At 40.6% G+C, this 20,605-nt stretch overlaps 1 protein-coding gene across 6 annotated transcripts in view; it reads left to right on the forward strand.

The window, feature by feature from the left end:
• MYLK (myosin light chain kinase) overlaps positions 1 to 20,605 on the forward strand; it is a 228,691-nt gene that overhangs the window by 62,578 nt on the left and 145,508 nt on the right. For all 6 annotated transcript variants that reach the window (XM_064514692.1, XM_064514696.1, XM_026118420.2 and 3 more), the window contains one exon: positions 6,737 to 6,894. In XM_064514692.1, coding sequence (XP_064370762.1) covers positions 6,737 to 6,894 — 158 coding nt within the window. The remainder of the gene's footprint in view (positions 1 to 6,736; positions 6,895 to 20,605) is intronic.

The raw sequence follows: 20,605 nt of genomic DNA on the forward strand, positions 1-20,605 counted from the left end.
AGTTCAGATATATGGTAACCACATGTTAGTCCTTGTGGTAAAGATAGAGGCTGTAGCGGAGGAAATAAGGTGTGTGAAAAGGGGAAGCTGTCAGGCAGGTTTAGAAATGAAAGAAACTCTTTAAAATACAGAAGGTTTTGAAGCCTAAGGCATGACCCTAGCAAAACTCTGTTGAATTTGGTGAAACTGTCTAAGGAAATGAGTTTTTACCTACAGTGTTTTAAAATGTGTGCTTTTTGAAAACACCATCCTGATTTAAAAAAAGAAAGCTATAATGAGATCCAGCTTCCTGTGAGTTTATGGTAATTTTGTGCCTTTTACTAGTTATGCTATTTATATGGTCCTATTACTGTAGCCTGACTCCCAACCTCTAATACAGTTATCCTCACAGCACTTCTTTGTGGTAAGGAAGTACAATAATCCCCACTTTACAAATGGGGAACCATAGCAAAAGAGAGGCTTAGTGACTGGCCTGAGGTCATGCAGGCAGCCCTTTATGGAGCGGGGAAGTCGAGCAGGACTCCCCAACGGCAGACATGTGCTCCAGCCCCTGGGCTGTCCTTTTGCTCCTGTTTTTAAAGAGCTTCAAAGATTCTATCCAGATTTCAGAGATGGTTCAAAGGTTAGTGGGGGCAGTCTGGTTAAAATAACAGGACAGCCGGACCAAGTAAAAATGTGCTGCTTAGGTGTAGAGTTGCAATATGAGTAAGTCAAATAAAGCTTTTTCAACTGGCAGCTCTGGTTTCCTCTCACTTGTGCTCGCTCGCATACACACGCCCTCTCTGCCTCTCATTTTTCTACTGCCTCGGAGGAAGGACTTGGTAAAAGGAAATTAGTATAATTAAATGATTATGTAGGAAGCTGATGGTAAGTATTTACTTATATCAAATAAGTGAATGAGGAAAAACTATAAGGCGGATATCTTACTGTTTGCTTTTTTGGGTTTATTTCTGTGAGCAGGGTATTGAGTGCTAGAGATTTGCTCCCAGTAGAAGATACTTGAAACACATCAGTCTGCTTTGGTATTGGAAAGATTAGAGGGCACACTGTGAGAATTTGTAAGGAATTATGTGCTTTTTAGAAAGGATTAAGAATTAAAAAAATCCAGTTTAGAAATGCTGTCTAACCACATCACTAGCCTACAAGCCAACATTTGCATGGTGGTTTTCTTTTATGTTTAGTACCACACCATTTGTGCTGCAACTTCAGTTGCAGTTGGTTTTGTTTAATGATTGTACTCTAGGTGTACACAGCGTGTGAAATGAAATGTTATCAGTTCATGCAGCATCCTTGAAATCTTTTTCAGTAGCAAGCTTGGAATATCTAGGGAAAAGATCTTAGGGATAGGGTCATTGTAGGAAGTTGCTTAAATAAAAGGAAAAAAACCCAGATCCATATCAGTGTCTGTTTTTTTCCTTCCTATCAAGTGTTAAGCTTTGGCAAGATTTGTTCTCTTTAAAATAATTTCCTTAAGCTATTCAGAGATGGTAGTTCCATAGGAACACCAGAGCTCACAACATGGAAATATTTATTTGTTTGGGAGCCTAATTGTTAAATATCCTCTAAACTGAAAAAAGATTTTGTAATGAGTTACTAGAAGCATCTTCAGTCTCCATAGCTAATTAAAATCAGGCTGCTAAATGGGGATGTTTAGAGGCTTATAGCACTAGAAAACTGCTTGTGCTGATTTGAGCTAATATTCATTGGTTAATTCAATCTCTTCTAGACACTTTATTTAGAAAAACAAATCCATTCAAGATCTCCTTATGGAAAAGACTAGCTGTTACTTTATTTCGTACTTTACAGTCTCACGATAACATTAGGCATCAACCTGTTCATAGCTTTTGGCCTGTTACCAACACGCAATAAAAATGTAACCTGACAAGTGAGAATGACTGTTTTAGCAGTTTAGGGTTTTTTTTCTTTCTCTCTCTTTGCCCTTTTCCTGCCCCCCCCCCTTTATTTGGTAGGGCTAGATCCAATAACGAGAGAAATTAGTGGAAAGATGATTTTATTGGAGTTCAGCTCAGTTTTTTCCTCAGAGGATCTTTCATAACCAGAGAATTTTGCATCCAAAGCAGTTCGTCGGGCACTGCCCAAGCACAGCGCTGCTTGGAGAATGAGCCTGTTGGATAGAGTGCATCTTCCAGGCATGTGCTGGTGGCTCTATTGCATGTACTCTGTGAATCTAGTCTTGCAGCATACCCGGGGGTGTGGTTTCCACACGTGAATAGGGGTTATGCCTAACAAGATTTCTTAAGATAGCCCTGCATTAGCAGTGCTTTGCATCTAAAGACAGATGAACATTTTGTCTCTACAGGATAGTCCTGTGAGCATTTGTAATACATAGCATCTTTTTTTGTTTTTCTTTTCCCCAGCCAGTATACTGGCATTCACCGGAGTGGAGTTGCATCCGATTTACATGAGTGAATATCAAGGTTGAATTGGATTCTGTCTTTTGCCTTTTTAATTTTGCCTTTTTTTTTCCCTCCCCTTTAGGAGAGGTCAGGCATATGTGCATTTTTGAACTCTGCAAAGCTGATACAGCTGTGTGTGGAAGGATAGGTTTTGTCCTTGGCTGCTTATGGCATCAAATGCATTATAATGTCTTCATCTATATTGTACCTGGCACATTGCTGTTGCTATTGCAAGTGGTCTGAAGTTTTATTGCAGGCTTATATTGGCAGAATGATCTGCTGGTGAAGAGTTTCACAGCTACAGAGGCATTGCAAGTTTTAGCATTTATAGCCTATGGAAAGGTATAGCTTAGCGGGGGAGAAGAATGTATGGGAAACAAAACTGAAGATTGAGTAGTCAGTTGAACATGTTGAAAAACTGAAGATCTGTGGAATAGAGAAATTCAAGGAGGCCCTTGGAGAAAAAGGGCAAAAGAAAAGGAAATGGGAAATACAAATTAAAATAGGATTTAGGCCAATCTACAACAGATAAGCAGATACAAAATTATCAATGCTATATCGTGGAAGTGACAAAAGATCGCAGTTGATATTTATAGCAATTTACTATTTGAAAAATGTTTATTCTTAATCTGAAAAGAAAAAACAATTAACAAAAAATTGCTGACAGACGTGGACATGGTAGGCATCAGTTTACAGCTGTGTAATTGGGTGAAAGTCTGCAGGATAAGCTGCCGTTTTACCCGAGCGGAGAACAGAGTTTGGAGTTCTGTCCTTAATGAAAGAACATTTAATTAAAAGAATAGTTCTCTCACCTTTTGCAGACAAATGGTTGTTCATACCAGTGGTATCTTGGAAGGATTTGCCGTCCAAACCACAGTTTCTGATAAGTACGTACTGTGAAGCACAAAGCTTTTTGTGGCTCCTGCATCTTAAAGCGAAACAGTCTCTGGAGGCGACTCTTTCTGTTGACTGTGGAGGAGCCAAAGCTGCTAGTTCAGATGAGTTGCCCAACTTCTAGACTAATAACTTCCAGGAGAGGAGTTTCCCTTTGAATCTCTTTCTGATAAATGTAGAGAATGTGTTTCTTGAGACAGGAGCACTGTACTTTATTCATAGAGACTGAGCATGTCAGCAGTGCTATATGGGAATCCTGTGATTTGAGACTGGGTTTTCAGAAGCACATATATTTCCCTGGAGTATAAGTCCTACTGAAAATGAGCAAGGTTTTGTGTTCCTAAATTATCTAGTCAATTTTGAAAACATGTTGTTCTTGATCACTCTTCTCTGAGAAGGGCTGGAGATTCAGAGGAAGAGTCGTACTGGGTAAGATATGGAAGCAGTGCTTTGTTGGGTGCAAAAGTTGCAAACAAACATGCAGTCATCTTGAGATTTGGGAGAATGCCTTTTTGTGTTCATTTAGCTTGCTTTTGCATGGTGCGGTCTGGGAGTTAAAGGAAAATACCATCTAGATTTGTGGTAGTGGTGTTAAAAATTGTGCTTTTTCCCCCCTGCATTGCTTTAACTAATAACTTCCCAAAACACACGCTTTCTACTGTGTGGCACAGAATTAATAATTCATTTTGTATTGACATGTATTACTTTGAAAATTCAAATGTCATTGCTGTGTCTGGGTGATAGGGACATGTGGTGGGCTAGTCTTTGGGAGGACAGGCAAGATGTGAGAGATGCACAGACAAGGTGGCTGGGATTATGTAGTCTTAATAAAGGTGTGTAGTGCTATTTTGGCAAAAGACAGGAAGGCCTACATTAGATGTCTAGGTAGCTGAATCCCACTTTGTCTGCTAGAGAGAAAAAGACTATCAGCAAGATATATAATGGCCATTGTGGACTTCTGAGGTGCCCAAGCACTACTGTTGATCTGGAAAAGACTGCCCAATCCTTTAAGCATTGACACACAGGGGTCCTGGGACTGGATCCGTTAACTGCGGGCTTGCCTGGAGGCTTAGTCTTCCATATAACTCAGAGCGTTGTAACACCAGGTGCCCCATCACCTTACCTGCTGTGCAGGTCCTGCTCTCGGTCATGGAAGCCACCAGCCTTGGACCTGGCTTTTTACCTGTGGGATTGGCTCTGAGCTTCCAGCTGCCTTTCCTTGGAGATAGTTAGGATGTTCAGTTAGGATGTGCTGTTGGAGAGCAATGGTGTGCTAGATTGTTTGACCTTTCCCTCCCTATCTTGGAGAAGCTTTTTCAAGATGTTTCTGAGTACAGTTAATTCCCATCTATAATAGCCAGCAAAACCACTGTAAGTGGAAAGAACAGCTAAATCATTCTTCCATCCAGATAACTCCTACCTGTTGCTGCTGCGGAAAGTGCCTGCTAAAATACTGTAGCTGACAGTGATTAAAGTGCGACATTCTTGGTTGTTACTCCAACTTGTTTATGATGGTACTTCATATATTTTGCATAACTGTTCTCTGTCCTCCCTGTTTTCTTGTAGCAACAGGGAGCAGAAAAACTTGAGAGGCAACAATGATGTGTAAAAGTTTATTAAAAAAAAAGAAAAGAAAAGAAGAAAGCCTTGTAGATGCAATAATTGAAATGATACTTCATTTTTTAAAATGAGTGCTTTTGGAGCACAGTTCCCCTCTAATGTTGGCTGATAGCTCATGCAGCCCAACACAGCTGCTGTGTGCTTTCCCGAGCAAGCTCATTCCCTCTTACTCATGTGCTCTCTTGGCTTCACCACGTGTTCCCCTGCTCCAGCCTTTGCAACGCAGCCCCACAGCTCCTGCGTGGCTCTGGGCTGTCATGCCACAGGTGAGGACCAGGGACGCAGTGCTGCAGTGGACCTGAGCCTTTTTCAGTGAGACCCTATTTTCCAAACCTGTCTGGAAGGCATGTTCCCTAGGTAGCAACACAGTGGGAAGGCCCTTTTCCTGCCATGCCTAGGAGCAAGGCGTTCACCCAGGCTCAGCCTCTGATGGGACAGGGCCGCGTAACAAATGCACACGTAGCCTGACCCTGTGAGTGGAGGGCATCATCGTCTAGGTGAGTTAAGATGACTGGAAACAACAGGAGCTTCCAGACAGCAATGAGAAAGTATGGAAGCTGTGATGGTACAGCGTGTTAGCTACTGCTTGGTGTGGGGAGAGGGAGGTGGAGCCCAGAGGGCGTGTAGTTCCTCCCTTTTACGTGATGACTTTTCCTCCCCTACTCTCCAAACCTCTGCAGCCTTTTCTGGAACAAGTATTCTTTATATAGATGAATGAGTCAGGAATAATATGGCCCCAGTTTAATTGACTTTTCTCTTGTTTAAGTTGAAACTTTACTGTTTATTCAAGTATTATTTATTGCAGCTTTTAGCAGAAGCAGATGAATAAATACATAGTCCATCATGGGTTGGTGGGATTACGACCTGGAAGACAGTTCTCTTCATTGGTTCAACATGACTGATTGGTTGGTCAAGCATTTCTCCCTTTTATTCTCTGTTAAGCTTGTCTATTAAATAGGTATTTTAGAGTGGGGCTTCTAATTTATGTAAATTCTTCAAGCAATTAGCAGAGTGAGCTACTACTTTTTTTTTCTTTTTTCTGGAAAACCTAAATTTTTGCTTTTAGTTGGCAAAAACAGGGTGAATAGCAAAAGAGTCGTCTCTGAAGCTGCTGTCTGTAATGAGGTTTTTAAAATGCCATTTTTGTAGCATTATGAAATTTGGTCTCCCTGCTATTTTTCTGGTCTGTGTGCTATAGAAGGAAGTGCAGTAAGCTAGAGAGTTGGAATTTCTGCAGAAGTGTCTGTTATGTACCAGGAGTGCTGTGCTTTGGAGGGAAATATCCAGATATTTCTTAAGATCTTGAAAACGTGGTATGAAAAATCAGATTTTCCACATTCCCGCTTGCAACTTAAATCCAGTGCAAACAGAGGCCTCTATTTCACAAGTACTTGTTTAGCACTGGCTCTGCTTTTGAGACTTACTGATTTTGGTGTATTCCAGGCCAGGAAAATCAAAGTCACGTTGTGAAAATATCCTCCCGAAATAAGTTATTACAGTTTAATGCAGTTGTAAAGGATGGCTTTTTGGTTAAGGCCCTGGTCTGGGACTTGAGAGTTCAATCTGAGTTCAGTTCAAGGCTGCGACCCTGTCTGCAACTGTAGGTACACCAGGCAATCTTTCTGGGTCATGGCTCCCCAACCAGAAAATAACACTTGTTACTTTAGACCAAAGACTCTTACTACCTACATGAATATATCAAACATAGAACGGTCTGTCCTCAATCTGATTCTTAGTTGCAACTGTAATGTAGACAATTAATTGTTCTAAGTTCTATATCAGGACTGTGTTTCTCTCTTTTACAGTTCACATCATGGGGGATGTGAAACTGGTGACATCAACTCGAGTTTCCAAATCCTCCCTGACACTCAGCCCCACTGTGCCGGCAGAAGCACCAGCATTTACCCTTCCTCCTCGGAATATCCGTGTGCAGCTGGGAGCCACTGCCAGATTTGAGGGGAAGGTAAGAAATGGAGATGATGGAGCGCTTGTCCACTTGTTTTTTTCCCCTTTCCAGAAGCTGCTTAGTTGGCTGCAGAAATAGTGAAATTTCTAATTGCCTCTGCATTATAGGACCTTTGCTCTGGAAGAGTATACCAGTGTTTCCTCTCCTGAGAGGCAGTAAGAGGGGACAGGAGTGTTACAAGTCAGCTTGTGCGCAGAGGAGAAGTGAGTGTTCTGCTAAGTGTAACCTAGATGAACGTGCCAGGCACTGAGCATAGTATCAGTGGAAAACTGCCTCCAGAGCTGGCTCTAATCAGAGAAGGTACATATTCTCCTACTGCATATTCATCTCCCTGCCTCCCAAAGCTGCCTCTTCGCAAAACTTTGTATGTAATAAAAGTAACCGTGCTGCAGCATGTGCTTCCTAGTAGTCAAACTAGGAATCTGCAAAGAGAGAAGTTGTGAAATTTTATTTAACTGCACCACCTGCAATACATGTGGTTAATCTGAAAGCAGAAGCAGTGTTTTCAGAGGAAAGAGTGATTTGTTCAAGTAACATGTTAAACCAACAGGGATAAAGTTTGTGGGGGGGGGGGGGACCCCAGGTTCTCCCCTTCCCCTCATGCTTAGGACACAGAATTGTCCTTATTAGAATCTGTATTCCCTTCATGCATTCCCAATACCATCTCTTTCTTGTTCTGCTTATTTCCCTGTCTTCTTCCTTAACCCAGATCTTTCTCCTGGAGCTGCCACTTCTTCCTCTTGTCGCTCTAAGCTTCCTCCTGTCCATGTTGTGCTCTGACTGTGTGCTGACAGCTATATCTTCTAACTGACTGCAGTCCTAGCCTTTGAAGTGGTGAGATTTATCTGACAGAGGCAGGAAACTGCAACTTTGCTGTAACAAACGCAAAGGCTAAAGGGAATTTGGGAAATGCATAACTTTCAAAACTCTAACATAAACAGAGAGCCAGTAGGGGCATCTGATATTTATCTTATTTGTTTGTTTGTACAAGATCAGGCTAGAAACTGGAATTTTTCTAGGGAAACTGTGCAGAAAAACAATTTTTGAAGTGTATCAATTTTTAAGTGGAAAACCAAAACTCAGAAATAGTTCTCAGATTGGATTTCTTTGAGGAAAAGTTGGTATTTTTCATAGAAGGCACATACTCCCAATGAAAGTGTTTAAACTGAAGAACAGTTTTCTATCAAACTTTTAGATTTTTTTTGGAATAGTTTACTTTTTATGAGATTTTTAAGACATCAGTCAGAAACACCCTCTCTGTGTATGACAGTAGCTGCTCCCAATGAGCATTCCTTCACTTACTGTGCTTATATCCCTTTTCCATTATTTTACCCTGCTTAGTTGCAAACTCAGTTGAAAAAGGACAACATACTGCTCCTGTCGGTGCACCTGTGCACAATAGTATGCTAATTCTGACTGCTTCTTCCAGATAATACTACACCAGGCAATAACAGTAAAGTGAAATCAAATATGAAGCATGTGATGTAGCTATGTTTTTTTTGTTTGTTTGTTTTCTCCCCTTTCCTAATTCAAAGCTTGAGTAGGATATTTTAAATTTTTGGTGCATCCTGCAGGCTTTTTATTATTAGTCAAATGGAAGCAACTATAAACTCTCGTTACCTGTAAGTTAGAGATCAGTCACTGTTTTGGTTGGGGGGGACTGATTGTTTGTTTTTCAAATCTGGTTTTAAAGTATTAATTCCTCTGGGTTTCATATCCCTATCCCCTTTTTATCATTGCCTTGAGTGCTGGATAGGTAAATTCTAAGGGTTTGTTCTAGCAGCTTGGATGAAATACTCAAGTTATTGGGTAGGACTGACAGGCTTAACAAGCGCCTTGAAGGAACTGAGCTTTGATTGAGGTCTTGGCTTGAACATATTTGAAAATTTAAATTCCAGTTTTGCCCATTTGGTGTTTGAGCATGGCTGAATCCCTTAATTTTCCATCCATAAAATGGGGATTATAATAATACACTGGCCACATGCATGTCATGTAGATGAAGTAGCTCTTTATTGCTTAAAGTGCTTTGTAAGTGCTAGGCATTAAGACTGCAGCTTTGCTGAAATACATGCAAGATCTGTAATTACTTTGTGGGAAGTAGCCTGTGTTACATTGTATTCCACTGCTTGGCAAACCCATATTAGACAATTACAGCCACTGCCTCTGGCAGTTCAGCCTCTTGCTGCGCATGGGGTATCCACTGGTTTTGGCTCAGTGCAACTCGCTGCCCTGGGGAGCTTCACTTTGCCTCTCTTAGCTAACGCAGCGGAGAAGAAGCGTGCAACACAGCTGTAGACAAAACAGCCAGTCTTTATCATTGTGAATCGGTTCCAAATTTCCTGGAATCCAAACTAGCTGGAGGCTGCGATATGAACTTGCATTTCTGGGGGAGGGGGAGGGCAAACAATCTACATTATAATAACTGGAAATAGAGAGTAATGGAGCACAGCATGTTCTTATTACCTTGTGCAAGGAAACTGAGTTTTGTAATGAACATACCACTTAAAATTGTCTGGGTGATGTGTTATTTGTAATGTAATGTGATTGGGGAGCTTGTGTTCGGTTCTGTTGTATATAACTGGGTTCAAATAGGTAACTTGTGCTCCTGGTCTGGTAACATGACAGGGTGAGGGGACACAACAGTACAGTCTGGAAGAACACTGTCATTTCATAACTGCAATCTGATGAAATTGCAGTCTACATAGCTCATATCATCTGGGTCCATCTTTAGCTGCTAGTACGATGTTGCTTTTTCTATTGCTTAACCATTCCAGAGGTTCAGTAGGACAGTATTTACTAAGATTTAGTGACAGTGATAGCTACTGAACATACTTAGGTTTTTCTGTCCTGGCAAATAGGCTACAGATGTTATGAAGGATTGTTACTGATACTCCATCACACAGTTATAAGTATTAAACTAGGCTTAAGCTAAAGGAAAATGAAAGTTTTAAAAATGGCTAGACAGGAGATTTTCTTCAAAGAGTTTCTCTGCAGTGGAATTTATCTTATCGGAAAGAACAAACATTCTGAGAATCCAAGATGGGATATAAATCTGATACTGTGATGATCCTGTACTCTCGTTAAGTGAACAAGGAGGGGAGAGCCCCAAAGTCAAACTTTGCCTTTCTTTCCAACAGCACGTAGGATAAGTTGTGTGAAACAGCAATTGAAGATGAAGGACAATGCAGAAATTGAAAAATTGCCTGTAAACATAGGAAATCTGAGGTAGAAGGGAACTGCAATTCCCGTTAACATGAATTCTCCTAATCCCTCCACTACCACCCTGGTTTTCTTACCAATATCTCACCAAATTTATCCATATCTGACTGCAGATCTCAGTTTTCCAGTGTTACCTTAGGGTAGAAAGGTAGCTTCTCATCTTTCATGCGTGTGAGCACGATTTTGGCCTGGAGCTCTGACTGAGGGGTGGAACCACTTAGTCAAGCAAAGGCAAGGTTACCTTCCCCACGTGCTCCCCTACCCTCTGTGGCACAGACATCTCAACGTTCATCAATCAGATGCTGAGCTGATTTTTACGTAAACGTTCCCAAATTACTGTGAAGTGGTGTGTTGTGGACTCCTAGTTTGTTAGGAGTTGACTGATGGACCGTTCTTCACTGCACAGCATGTCTGGGGTGAACAGCTCAGGGCAGTAAATCTCCCGCCTTGTGCTAAGTCATTCTTGCTTGTCAGTCAGAGCCTTTAAGATGCTCCTGAAAAAAAGCAGGCCAAAATAATGTTACCCGGCTTTGTTTTAAGCTGTTTGCTTCTCTTTACATTAGTCATTGTAGGACGTAATTAAAAATTTATCAGTGCTTTACTGCATTAAATTGTGATTGCATCTAATTCAGTTGTACATCACCATATTTCATAACTTTCATTGGCATAACAGTGAATCATGATTCCTTTCTTTGCAGCAAATACCGTAGGGGTTTCTGTGGCAAGTATGATACAGGACGACAGGGAAATTCTTTCTGGCCATAGCACATAATAGCTATCTGTAAATTATCAGGCATGGTGATATTTTGATGCCACTGGCACCATTTGAATTCAGATTAGATAGGGTTCCCCCCCCTTCCTGACCCAACTTTGGGTGATCCTAAATTTCACTTTCTGCAACTGTGCAGAATACTTTAATTACAACACAGAACACATAGCAATGCTGACCCATAAGTATAAGAACCTTAACTATATTTCTACTTTAGAAATAAATTAATTTCAGCCTGTCCCATTTTCCCAGACTTAGGTGTACTATTCTATAGCAAAGGTTCAAAGGGTTGGAGTTGACCAGTATGGATGTAAATAATGTAATTTTCCAGAGAGTGAAATGAAATAAGGCTTCTACAAATTTGCGTGGTTTTGTGCCAGCTTGCCTGCCTGATTTCTTAGTATCCTGTTCAGAACATGTATCCAGCCTGATTTCTTAGTATACTGGTCTTTCAAAGACTGTGGGTTCAGTGACTTAAGACTACAGCCTCTGTTATATCTCAGACTCCATCTTTTTGTGAAGATCTCTGTCCATCTAGAAATCAAACTTCTAAATATTGGACAACTTTATCCAGCTCTACATTCCCATTTGTTTAGAGGGGAAGGTTCTTCACTGTAGAACCTAGTGGTTATTTAAATATTGCCCAGACTCCACTCACACCTGTCTACACCCACAGCTTGAGTGTTGCTGTCAGCCTGAGTTGGCCCATGCTAGGATTTAGGCTTAGGTTCTGCTTTTCCTGGGATTTGTGAGCCTTCCCACATTTATACTAAGATAGCAAGCTAGTCTTCCAGTTCCCTTTTCTGTGTTTAGAGGCATTGAAAGGTTCTTTCATGATTCTCTGGGAAAATCTCAGCAGCTTGGTTTTCTGCAGCAGAATAAACCACTGGGACCCCAAAGTCCTGGTGGTGTGTGTAGGTGAATAGAGCAGCAGTAAGGCCTGACCCCAGTAGGGCTGTGCTCTCTTAACTGCCAACATAAGCTGTCAGCAAATGTTAGTGCTTAGATCGCGGTTTCCCATGTCCACACTAACTTCTGTATGGGAGGATACTTTGAGGCATAGAGAGGTTAAGAGATTTGTTTAGATTCCTACAGCAAACTGATAGAAAAGCCAAGAATAGAAAACAGGACTCTTTACTGTTCTCTAACCACTGAACCGCATTCTCTTGATCGTTTCCTCCCTATTTTAAGCTTTGGCTTCTGAGACCAATAAAGCAGTCTGCTGCAGGCTTGCTGCTTAAAAAAAGAAAGAAAGAAAAAAAAAAGGATGGTTGTCCACCACAGTCATTTTTAGTTGATAACTGTGTGATTAGCTGCCCACATATAACTCAGCTGAACTTAAATAGCAGTAGACTCATTACATCAAAAGCATGGTGTGAACATTTCTGATATGTCTCTGAGTATCCAGCATTAAAACATGGACAAGTTCAAAGAATGGCAGTTTCCAACAAACCCTTCCCTTTTCAGAGTGATATTAACCTCTGCATTTGATTGCTGCAAGCAGTTAACTAAACCTGCTTTGGCCGCATAAGTGCATAAGTGTATAATTTTTGAGGGTAACATTGACGGTCATTAATTTTACGAGTCTAAAGAATACTTGTGCTAAAGCTCTGTTAGAGAAGAACAGCCAAATGTCTTGCTACGGACCACAGACTGATTGCCTGGGGGGTTCGGAAAGAATTTTTTCTCCTTGGATGAAGCATTGCACAGTTGGCAACAGTGCATTATGGGCTTTTTCTACTTCATGCAAACCATCATGTATGGTCTGTTGCCAGAACCGAGATATCAAACTACTAAATCTAGTCTGGTATTCTGATCTCAGCGAGCTACTTTTCTTGTGAGTCATGTATGGACACATGCAAGTAGATGTTGGATTTAGTAGTTTGGTGTTTGCTCCCCATGAAGTAGTTACTGTCCTGCTCTTCTCCTGCCCTCCCCTTCAAGTAAGGGTTGGTGAATTGGATGATAAATTTTAAGGTAAGCCAGGTCAAAGTCAAATCCTGCCTCTAGTTAATGTGCTTTCTAGTTCTCCTTCTACCCCCAGGTGTTGCAACACCCTGTCTTTTTTCATTTTTCTTTCTTTTTTTCTTATAGTCAGTCCAGTGACATGTTTCTGACCTTCTCTTGCTGCTGGGGGTTGCACGGATACAGTTTGAAACAGGGTACTTGAAAAAATAAGCTGAGATCAGGTAGGAAGAAATAGGAGGGGATGGGGAAGTTAACTTACATGTTTTGTGATAAAGAAAGACCATTTTGTGTGGTGTGTTAAGAAATAAAGGGTAGGGAAGAAGTGTTAAAAGGAAGAAGTGTTGAAGCGGACAACTACCACAGCATTTTAAACTTTTCATCTACCTGCTAACAGAAAAACTGAGATCTAACAAATTTCTTTTCTTGCGGTGGCCATACCATCATTGAGTGGCAAAACCTTTGTCATCTTTTCTTTGCTTTGGACTTAGGGCAGCAATGTGTGCTCCAAGCCTCAGCTGCAAGGACTCCAGCAGTATGCCTTAATTATATTGTGTGTCTAGATCTGAGATGGCAGGATCTGAAATGAGAGAAGCCCAGATAATGACAGAGGATGAGGACATGGCACAAAATCCTTTGCTGTTGGCATGAGATGTTCACTGTTACAAAATGTACTGCTCAGCTAATTGCATGATGCTGACAGTGGTTTGGGATCTGTATTTTCTGGAGGGATGACTGCTCTGGACCCCATGAGGAAAGAACTCGGGAAAGATCCATGCTTTCTTGGGAGACAGTTGTCTGATGAAGGCGAACACTGGAGGGGAGGCGGTGGGAGGAGTTGTGCCGAATCTGTAAAACTGCCATGCACTGTGATACTCTCAGAAGCCTGATGTGAAACACTGAGGTATGTTTTTCTTAAGAGGAATGGGTGGCAAAAGTTGTTGATTTAACTGGAGGTTTTACTTGATCATCCTTTCTACATACTAGCAAGCATTCTGGTAAAATAAATAAAAATCTGCTTTATGTTCAGAAGTTGCTGAAACATTTTGCATCAGATAGATATTGGAGGGTAGAAAGCTAAAGGCTTTTCTCCTACTTTGAAAGTAGGAAAATAAACACAAATTAGGTGACCCTGAACAGCTTATTGCACACCTTTCTTCTGTTGGTGTTTTTTGCTGCTGCTTCATCTTCCTTTGTGTAACTTGCCTCACATTATACCCACTTACCACAGTGCTGTTTTTAGCCGTTTGCATATTCTAGTGAATAATGCATGCATTATTTTATTTTATACCTCTGTAGTGACATAAACAATGGTTCAGAAGACATTCAACTTTAGACAACATGGCCAAAGTGAGTGGCTGCTCTGCTGGGGAGTGGTCAAAGTGGCATTCAATCAAGATTGCTTGCCCACAAGGCGCCATCTGGCTCCAGAATTATGCAAAGACCCTTCCCTTCACCAAGTGATGCGTGCACCCATGTGTTGACACCCATTTTCTATTCCTTGCACATCATACGGCCTTCAAGGAAAGACTACAAAATTAGGAGTGGCTGCTCAAGAGTTTGGACGGAGTGGTGGTCTGTGTGCTCCCCTTGGTGTCTTCAACTCAGAAATTCACACCTGTCTCCTTGTCACCTATGGCCATCGTAGTTACATTCAGGACTTTCTGGGTAGAGGTACAGGAGCATGCTCCGTGTAGCATGTTTGCAGTAAGTGTGTCCCCAAACCATACTGCACTGTCCCATGCAATTGATCTGAGCATGTGCCGAGGCAATAGCCAGGATTTCCAGATGTTTGGCAGCTCGGTTTGGTCAGACCTTTTGCAGAGTTGCTCCAATCTGCCAGACATTCAGAAATCCCAGACAAGGCTAAAAATCCTCGAATTCCGATCAGATAAAATTTCTAAGCAGAAAAGAAGCCATGACTGGGGAAGACTGGACATACAATATGCCTACTCTTAATCACTGTTTCTCAAGGTTAATTGTTTATATAATTGAGCCTGTTCTCAGTAACCCCCTTACCCCCAAACTGTGGAAGAGAGACACTGTTTGCCACTATCATGTTTATTACTCTGTTTGTTTTCAATCTCCTTTCCCACTTTGTTTATATATAACCAGATGGGACAGAGACTCTCTGCTACTCTGTACAATACCAGGCAGAATGGCTCCCTGTTTTTGGTTGATTGAAGAGCTACTGTAATAATTAAAGTAACTTCAAAAAACTGATTTTTTAATAATAATGGTCATACTATGGTTAGACCCTTTTAAGGACCATTCAACTAATGTAAATACAGAGTTAACGAGAATCTCTTGCTTTGGATGATGTCTGTACAAACCAGTATTGTTTTAGCTCAAGCCAGAACGTTTGTCCTTCAATTGGCTGCTTCTTCCTCTTTCTTTACTTTTTCTTTAATGAGTTTCCAATTATTTCAGATTTTGGAGTGGAAACAGTTAAAATCACATGGGAAACTTGACAATAAATTCTGTGCGATTTAATTACATCTACCTGCTCCCGGTTTGAGGGCAGGGACCAACAACTTGTGATTACGGAGAGGTTATGGTAGAGTTCTATTTTGCGATCACCCGCTGCTGTGACGTATCATCATCAAGCACAGCTGTTTATCAGCTAAAATTGTCAAGTGTGTCTTACCATTAGAGATGATTTCGAAGACAATAGTTTTCATTGGTAGGGATTTCTGGACTTGTTATTTTTCTGTAGTCCTCAAATATAAATCAAAGAGATATTTCTTCAATTATGTTTTGAAAGATTTGCAGAGGAAAAGGAGATATAAAATATTTGTATTGTGGTGTAAAGGAGGTTCAGACTTTTATAGAAATAGTGATGGAATAAATACCAAGAGTAATCATAAAGTCTGCAATGTAGGGAAGAGAGGATAAAAATGTCCAAAAAAGGAATAAAAGAAAATCGAGATATGACCCAAGAGAAAGAGAGCTGATCAGCCTATCCTAAATAGCTAGACAAAAATAATACATTCAGAAATTGAGGTTGTGTAAGTCAGAGTAGAAATGGTCAGTGTAATTTTTCTTGTTTTTCTTTTTACTTGTCCCATGATGGTTAATCATCAATCTCTCAAATTTCAACAAGATCTTATTAGATTCTTCAGTTCTGCCTTTAATTTGAAAAATATCATCATCTTTTCCAGGCCAGTTTTCCTTCCTCCGGGCCAGTGCATAAGTCTTTGTTGTGGTCAGTTCCACTGGCAATCAAACTCATCATGTAGCACTGGGCTTTCTTATTTAAATAAAAGTTCTGAGCAGCACACGAAACATAACTGCAGCTTATCATTATGATGCCTAAGAATTGCTTATTTAGGGGAATTGTGTATTTGGCTCTTTTCACAGTTATAATAGATTGAAAGCTTAAAGAAGACGACCTGGTAGCTGGAAGTACTGGAGTAAGAGGAATGAAATGGGGAAAGAATTTTTGCCTGACCTAAATTAAACCAAATTGTACTTTTTGATATAATCCTGCTTTTCTCGCCTAGAAAAGAAAGTAGTTGTTAATAGACAGCAAGTAAGATTCATGTGAAATCTTTGCAGAAGGCCACATGTGGAGAAGGCTTATATTCACACCCGTCGTCATTCACTGCTATTTGTTTAGTCCACGCTTACTCTAGCATTAGACTCCAAAGCTAAAAATTTCTGCTCTTGACATGTTACTTGGCTCTGTTCACTCATGAGTGGAGTATGAAGTTTGGAAACCTACTGGGCAAAACCCCCCCGAAAAAAACAAAAATACCAGGCAACATACTCCACTTCCCTTCCCCCTCCCCACCATGTAAACCCCTGGCTTCCCTGGCATCGAAGAAGTGCAGGCTTCATAGAAGATAACATTTTCTGTGAATCGTGTACAGCTCAACCCATTCATGAAGGAGAGAAACTAGGCTGTAAATCTAGTGTAAAACAATCCAGGCCATTCCTTAGTCTCCTAATTTGGCCTTCTAACTCTCAGACTTCTTCCTCGAGGAGTGTATTTCATAGAAGAGGTGTCCTAGACAGATGAGGTCCTATTCCCCACACATGCAGAATGGCAGACCTTGAGAAGAAGAAGGGTGAATCCCAGCCGTTTCTCTTTTTCCAAGCAGGAGCTCACAGGGAAGAGAGTTTTTTCATTTTTTATTTTTCATTGCTTCCGGAAGCAACACTTGCAGTGCTAGTGGAAAATGAAGTGTTGTCTCATTCTAGAAAGAAATGATAATCTGTTGTTTGTCTGAGGAAAGAAAAATTCTCTGCCAGACACCTGAAACACAACCATTTTCTGACTCCTGTCACATGGCGAGATGAATGAAGCTACTGCTGTAGTTCACCAGGGCAGCCGTGTAGGGGCCTACAGTGCTGTATCTGAAGGTGCCTTGTGTAGGAAATAACCTTTTGAAAAGGAACGAGACTGCTGTCTGCGGTGGTGGTTGGTGACGAGGGAATAACTGCCCTGCTGTTGCTGTCAGAACTCACGTTTCAAAGCTCTTTGCACTGGTACGAGCCAGAAAATCAAGGCATTCCAGTGACTGGTTGTCCCTGAGACGAACAACCCCACGCAGGTGTCATGAACTGCCTGCCTAAATATGTTGGATTTATTCTTCTATGAAACTTGAGAACTCATTTTCATTGTATGTGGGATGGAGTGTGTGGCAGTACCCTTCTTCTCCCTTGTGGTCAGTAATCGGGTAGTTAGAGCCTCAGATTCCTCAGATTATAGGAAACCTGCTTTTTGTCCTTTTCAGACTAAAGTGCAAAGCCACATTTTCAACCTATTTGAAAACCGACCTGCCAAGTTAGCTAGTTATATTGGGTGGAAGGTTCTCTAACTCTTTATGGGGCAGGAGGGAATATGGCTCCTACCTCAGTGACCAATTTTCCAAGGACTGTTTCTATATTTAAATTAAATAGTTCCTGAAAATGGTATTAGCGATAGCTTTGGAATCTGGGCCTCCAAAGTCCTTCTGTGAATCTGCCTCCAAGTGGCTTGTCCAAGGCCTGCTAAAAGTCCGTGGTAGAGCAATGAATTAAATTGTGTTTCTTAACTCACAAGTTAGTAACCTGACCTGTGGGCTACCCACTCCATGTTAAGGATATGTTGCAGTGAGATTCTTGAGGTGATGTAATTTCTGATGCATTTCTTCTTCAAAAGGGTTTTAGAAATACGCAAACTCTGCATTAGCAAGTGAACACCTAGAAATGTTTCATTTTCAAAAAAAAAGAAAAAAAATCTGTTTCTAGTCTTTCTGGTGATGAAGGTGATATAGCTTTATTCTCTGTAAATCAGTGCATTGCTGCAAACTTGCAGCCAGACAGAACAAAGCAATCCTTGTCTTCTGAAAATACTTTGGCCAAGAGAAACGAGGAATCAGGAATCTAACCTGCCGCAAATTCCAAGTCAGCTTTGCATGCCTTAGTCACTTATATAGAGATCTTTGTAGTTCATGTGCAGAATGAGGTGAAATAGGGAAATAAATTCACTCATCTATCTTTCTGAATTTCCCTTGCTTTTCTGCACCTTTTCATACTACTATAGTAGGTGTTACTTTGTGGAGTATATTATTCATTACAAATACAATCATTGAGCTTCCTAAAACAGTAATGAAAAGTCAAGCTGTATGCTGATGTACAACATATACAACACCTTTCCTTTAAGGATGACAACAATGTGCAAATATAGCCCAAGGAAAATGGAGAAGCCAAGACTGAGAAATTAAATAATTCTGTTCCTGATAACTCGGTTGCTGGTCACAGAATATGGAGCTTCTTTCATCCAGCTCTGTGCTCTCCCTCTTGACTTATGCTGAATTGTTTGGAAAGGTGATTTTCTTCTAGCTTCACAATAGAGTGTCCCATTAAAATTGTGTAGCCTGAGAGCCTGGCATTTTTTCCATGTGCACCGTAATACAAAAGCAAGCCTATAAATATGGTGCCTTTATAATTTGCATTATTCTTGCCAAGATTAGAGTATTAGTGTGAGGCACCATATTTTGTAAACACTTTGTAAAAGCATCCCCTTTTCTTTACAGTAGTACCTGACATCTTGTATCTGAGATAATTTATATCACATTTCCCATACTCATCAGACTTCAGTGATGAATCTAGAATTTTCCCAGAGATATACTTTTGGTCAATAAAAAACTGAAATAAAACTGAACTGCTGGGAATTCAATATGCTTAAGCTTGATTCTTCTGTCTATAATTTCCACTGTTCCTTTATAAAAAGGGTAACTCAGCAGTTTGTCTCTACTGGAGGACAAACATAAATATTTCAAAACCAAGTTATGTTAAAAGCCAGGCCAGTGGCTTTAATCAGCCAGTAAGCAATAAAAATTCTGATAAGATCTTGGAAGGGGCGATTAAAGAACTGTGCTGAATGATACTGATTTTTGCTTATTTCGTGGTAGCACTTAGAGAGCCTCATCCAGCTGAAGCCCTACTGTATGCTTGCTGATGGTATTTAACACAAACACATGCCAGGGTGGAGTTGGTGCCTGCTCGGATGAACTTCCTATCCAAAACAGCAGAGGAAATGGTGGCTATTACCCTCACTGACACTCCTGTGGAGTCCTGAGGCACAGAGAGATTTTTTTGTTTGGACAAGATCACTTAAAAGTGCATGCCTGGGTTGGGAACCAAACTGCTACCTTCCTGAAGTTCAGTTCCCATCCGCTACCTTAAACGTAAACCTACCTGTCCTTGGAAGTAGATGCCTCCGCGATAAATACTTTCTGCTTTTTGAAGAGAAAGTTACAATTTCCAAACAGATGAAAATGTCACCGGTATCTTGATGACTGCCCTTGGACTGAGAGTATCGCTTACTGAAAGCAGAGTGGCAGGATTAGGTCCCTAGTGCCCTGAGACGAGAGGTGTTCCAGTTTGTTTGCCTGTTGGGATATGGTAATGGACAAAAGAAGACAAAGATTTGTCTACTTGAGCGACTATTACATGAGTATAGGTTTAATGCAAAATACTGTTGGGTTTGTTCAGGTCTTTCAGTAGGTATGCCAGTGACTTCAGTTAAATGGAGCGCTGTTGAAAGCACATGCAGAGTAAGCGCTTTTTCCCACAACCTTAACAAATGTGGCTATTTTTGAGTGCATGTGTGTGTTGCTCTTACCAAGATCACAGCAATTTTAGTTTTGAGAGAAAGCACTAGAGAGGAGAGGAAAGCCCACAAAATTTCTCTTGAACTCAGCCTTTCTATAAATATTTATTCTGGACTGCTGAACTAGAAATTCATAGCCACATTAATTTATATTTTAGCATTTTAGGTAGTGCTTTGAGCGTTTTTTTTTCTTTTAAGCAGTTTTTGCTTAGCCCTTTATTTTTAATGCATTAATTTATGTATTGTACTGTATGAGTTATTTTTGCTAAGCTGTTAAGTTTACGTGCTAAAACTATAAAGCTTAACTTTATAAATTTTACAGATTCTTATAGGATAAAAGCATCACTGAGAGATGCTAAGAAGGAGTTGATGTTTTATAGTGGGCTTGTGTGTGGAAGTCTTAATTACTTAATGCATAGCAGTAAGTTACACAGAATAAGCAATGCAATGAGAGATGTTAGATGTTTAGGATGTCTAATGTATTCGTATCTTCACACTCCAATATTGCATTTTATACATTTGTATGTTCACATCAGTTCTGTTTTTTTAATGAAACTTAAAACAAACATGTCATGCCCAGTCTGGTTGCCAGGCCTAGAAAGCAGCATTAGCCGTGGGACGGTACAACTAATAGGAGAATCTTTATAACCTAT

This window comes from Dromaius novaehollandiae, chromosome 7 (genome assembly GCF_036370855.1).
Source record: "Dromaius novaehollandiae isolate bDroNov1 chromosome 7, bDroNov1.hap1, whole genome shotgun sequence".
In the NCBI taxonomy this organism is placed as follows: Eukaryota; Metazoa; Chordata; class Aves; order Casuariiformes; family Dromaiidae; genus Dromaius; species Dromaius novaehollandiae.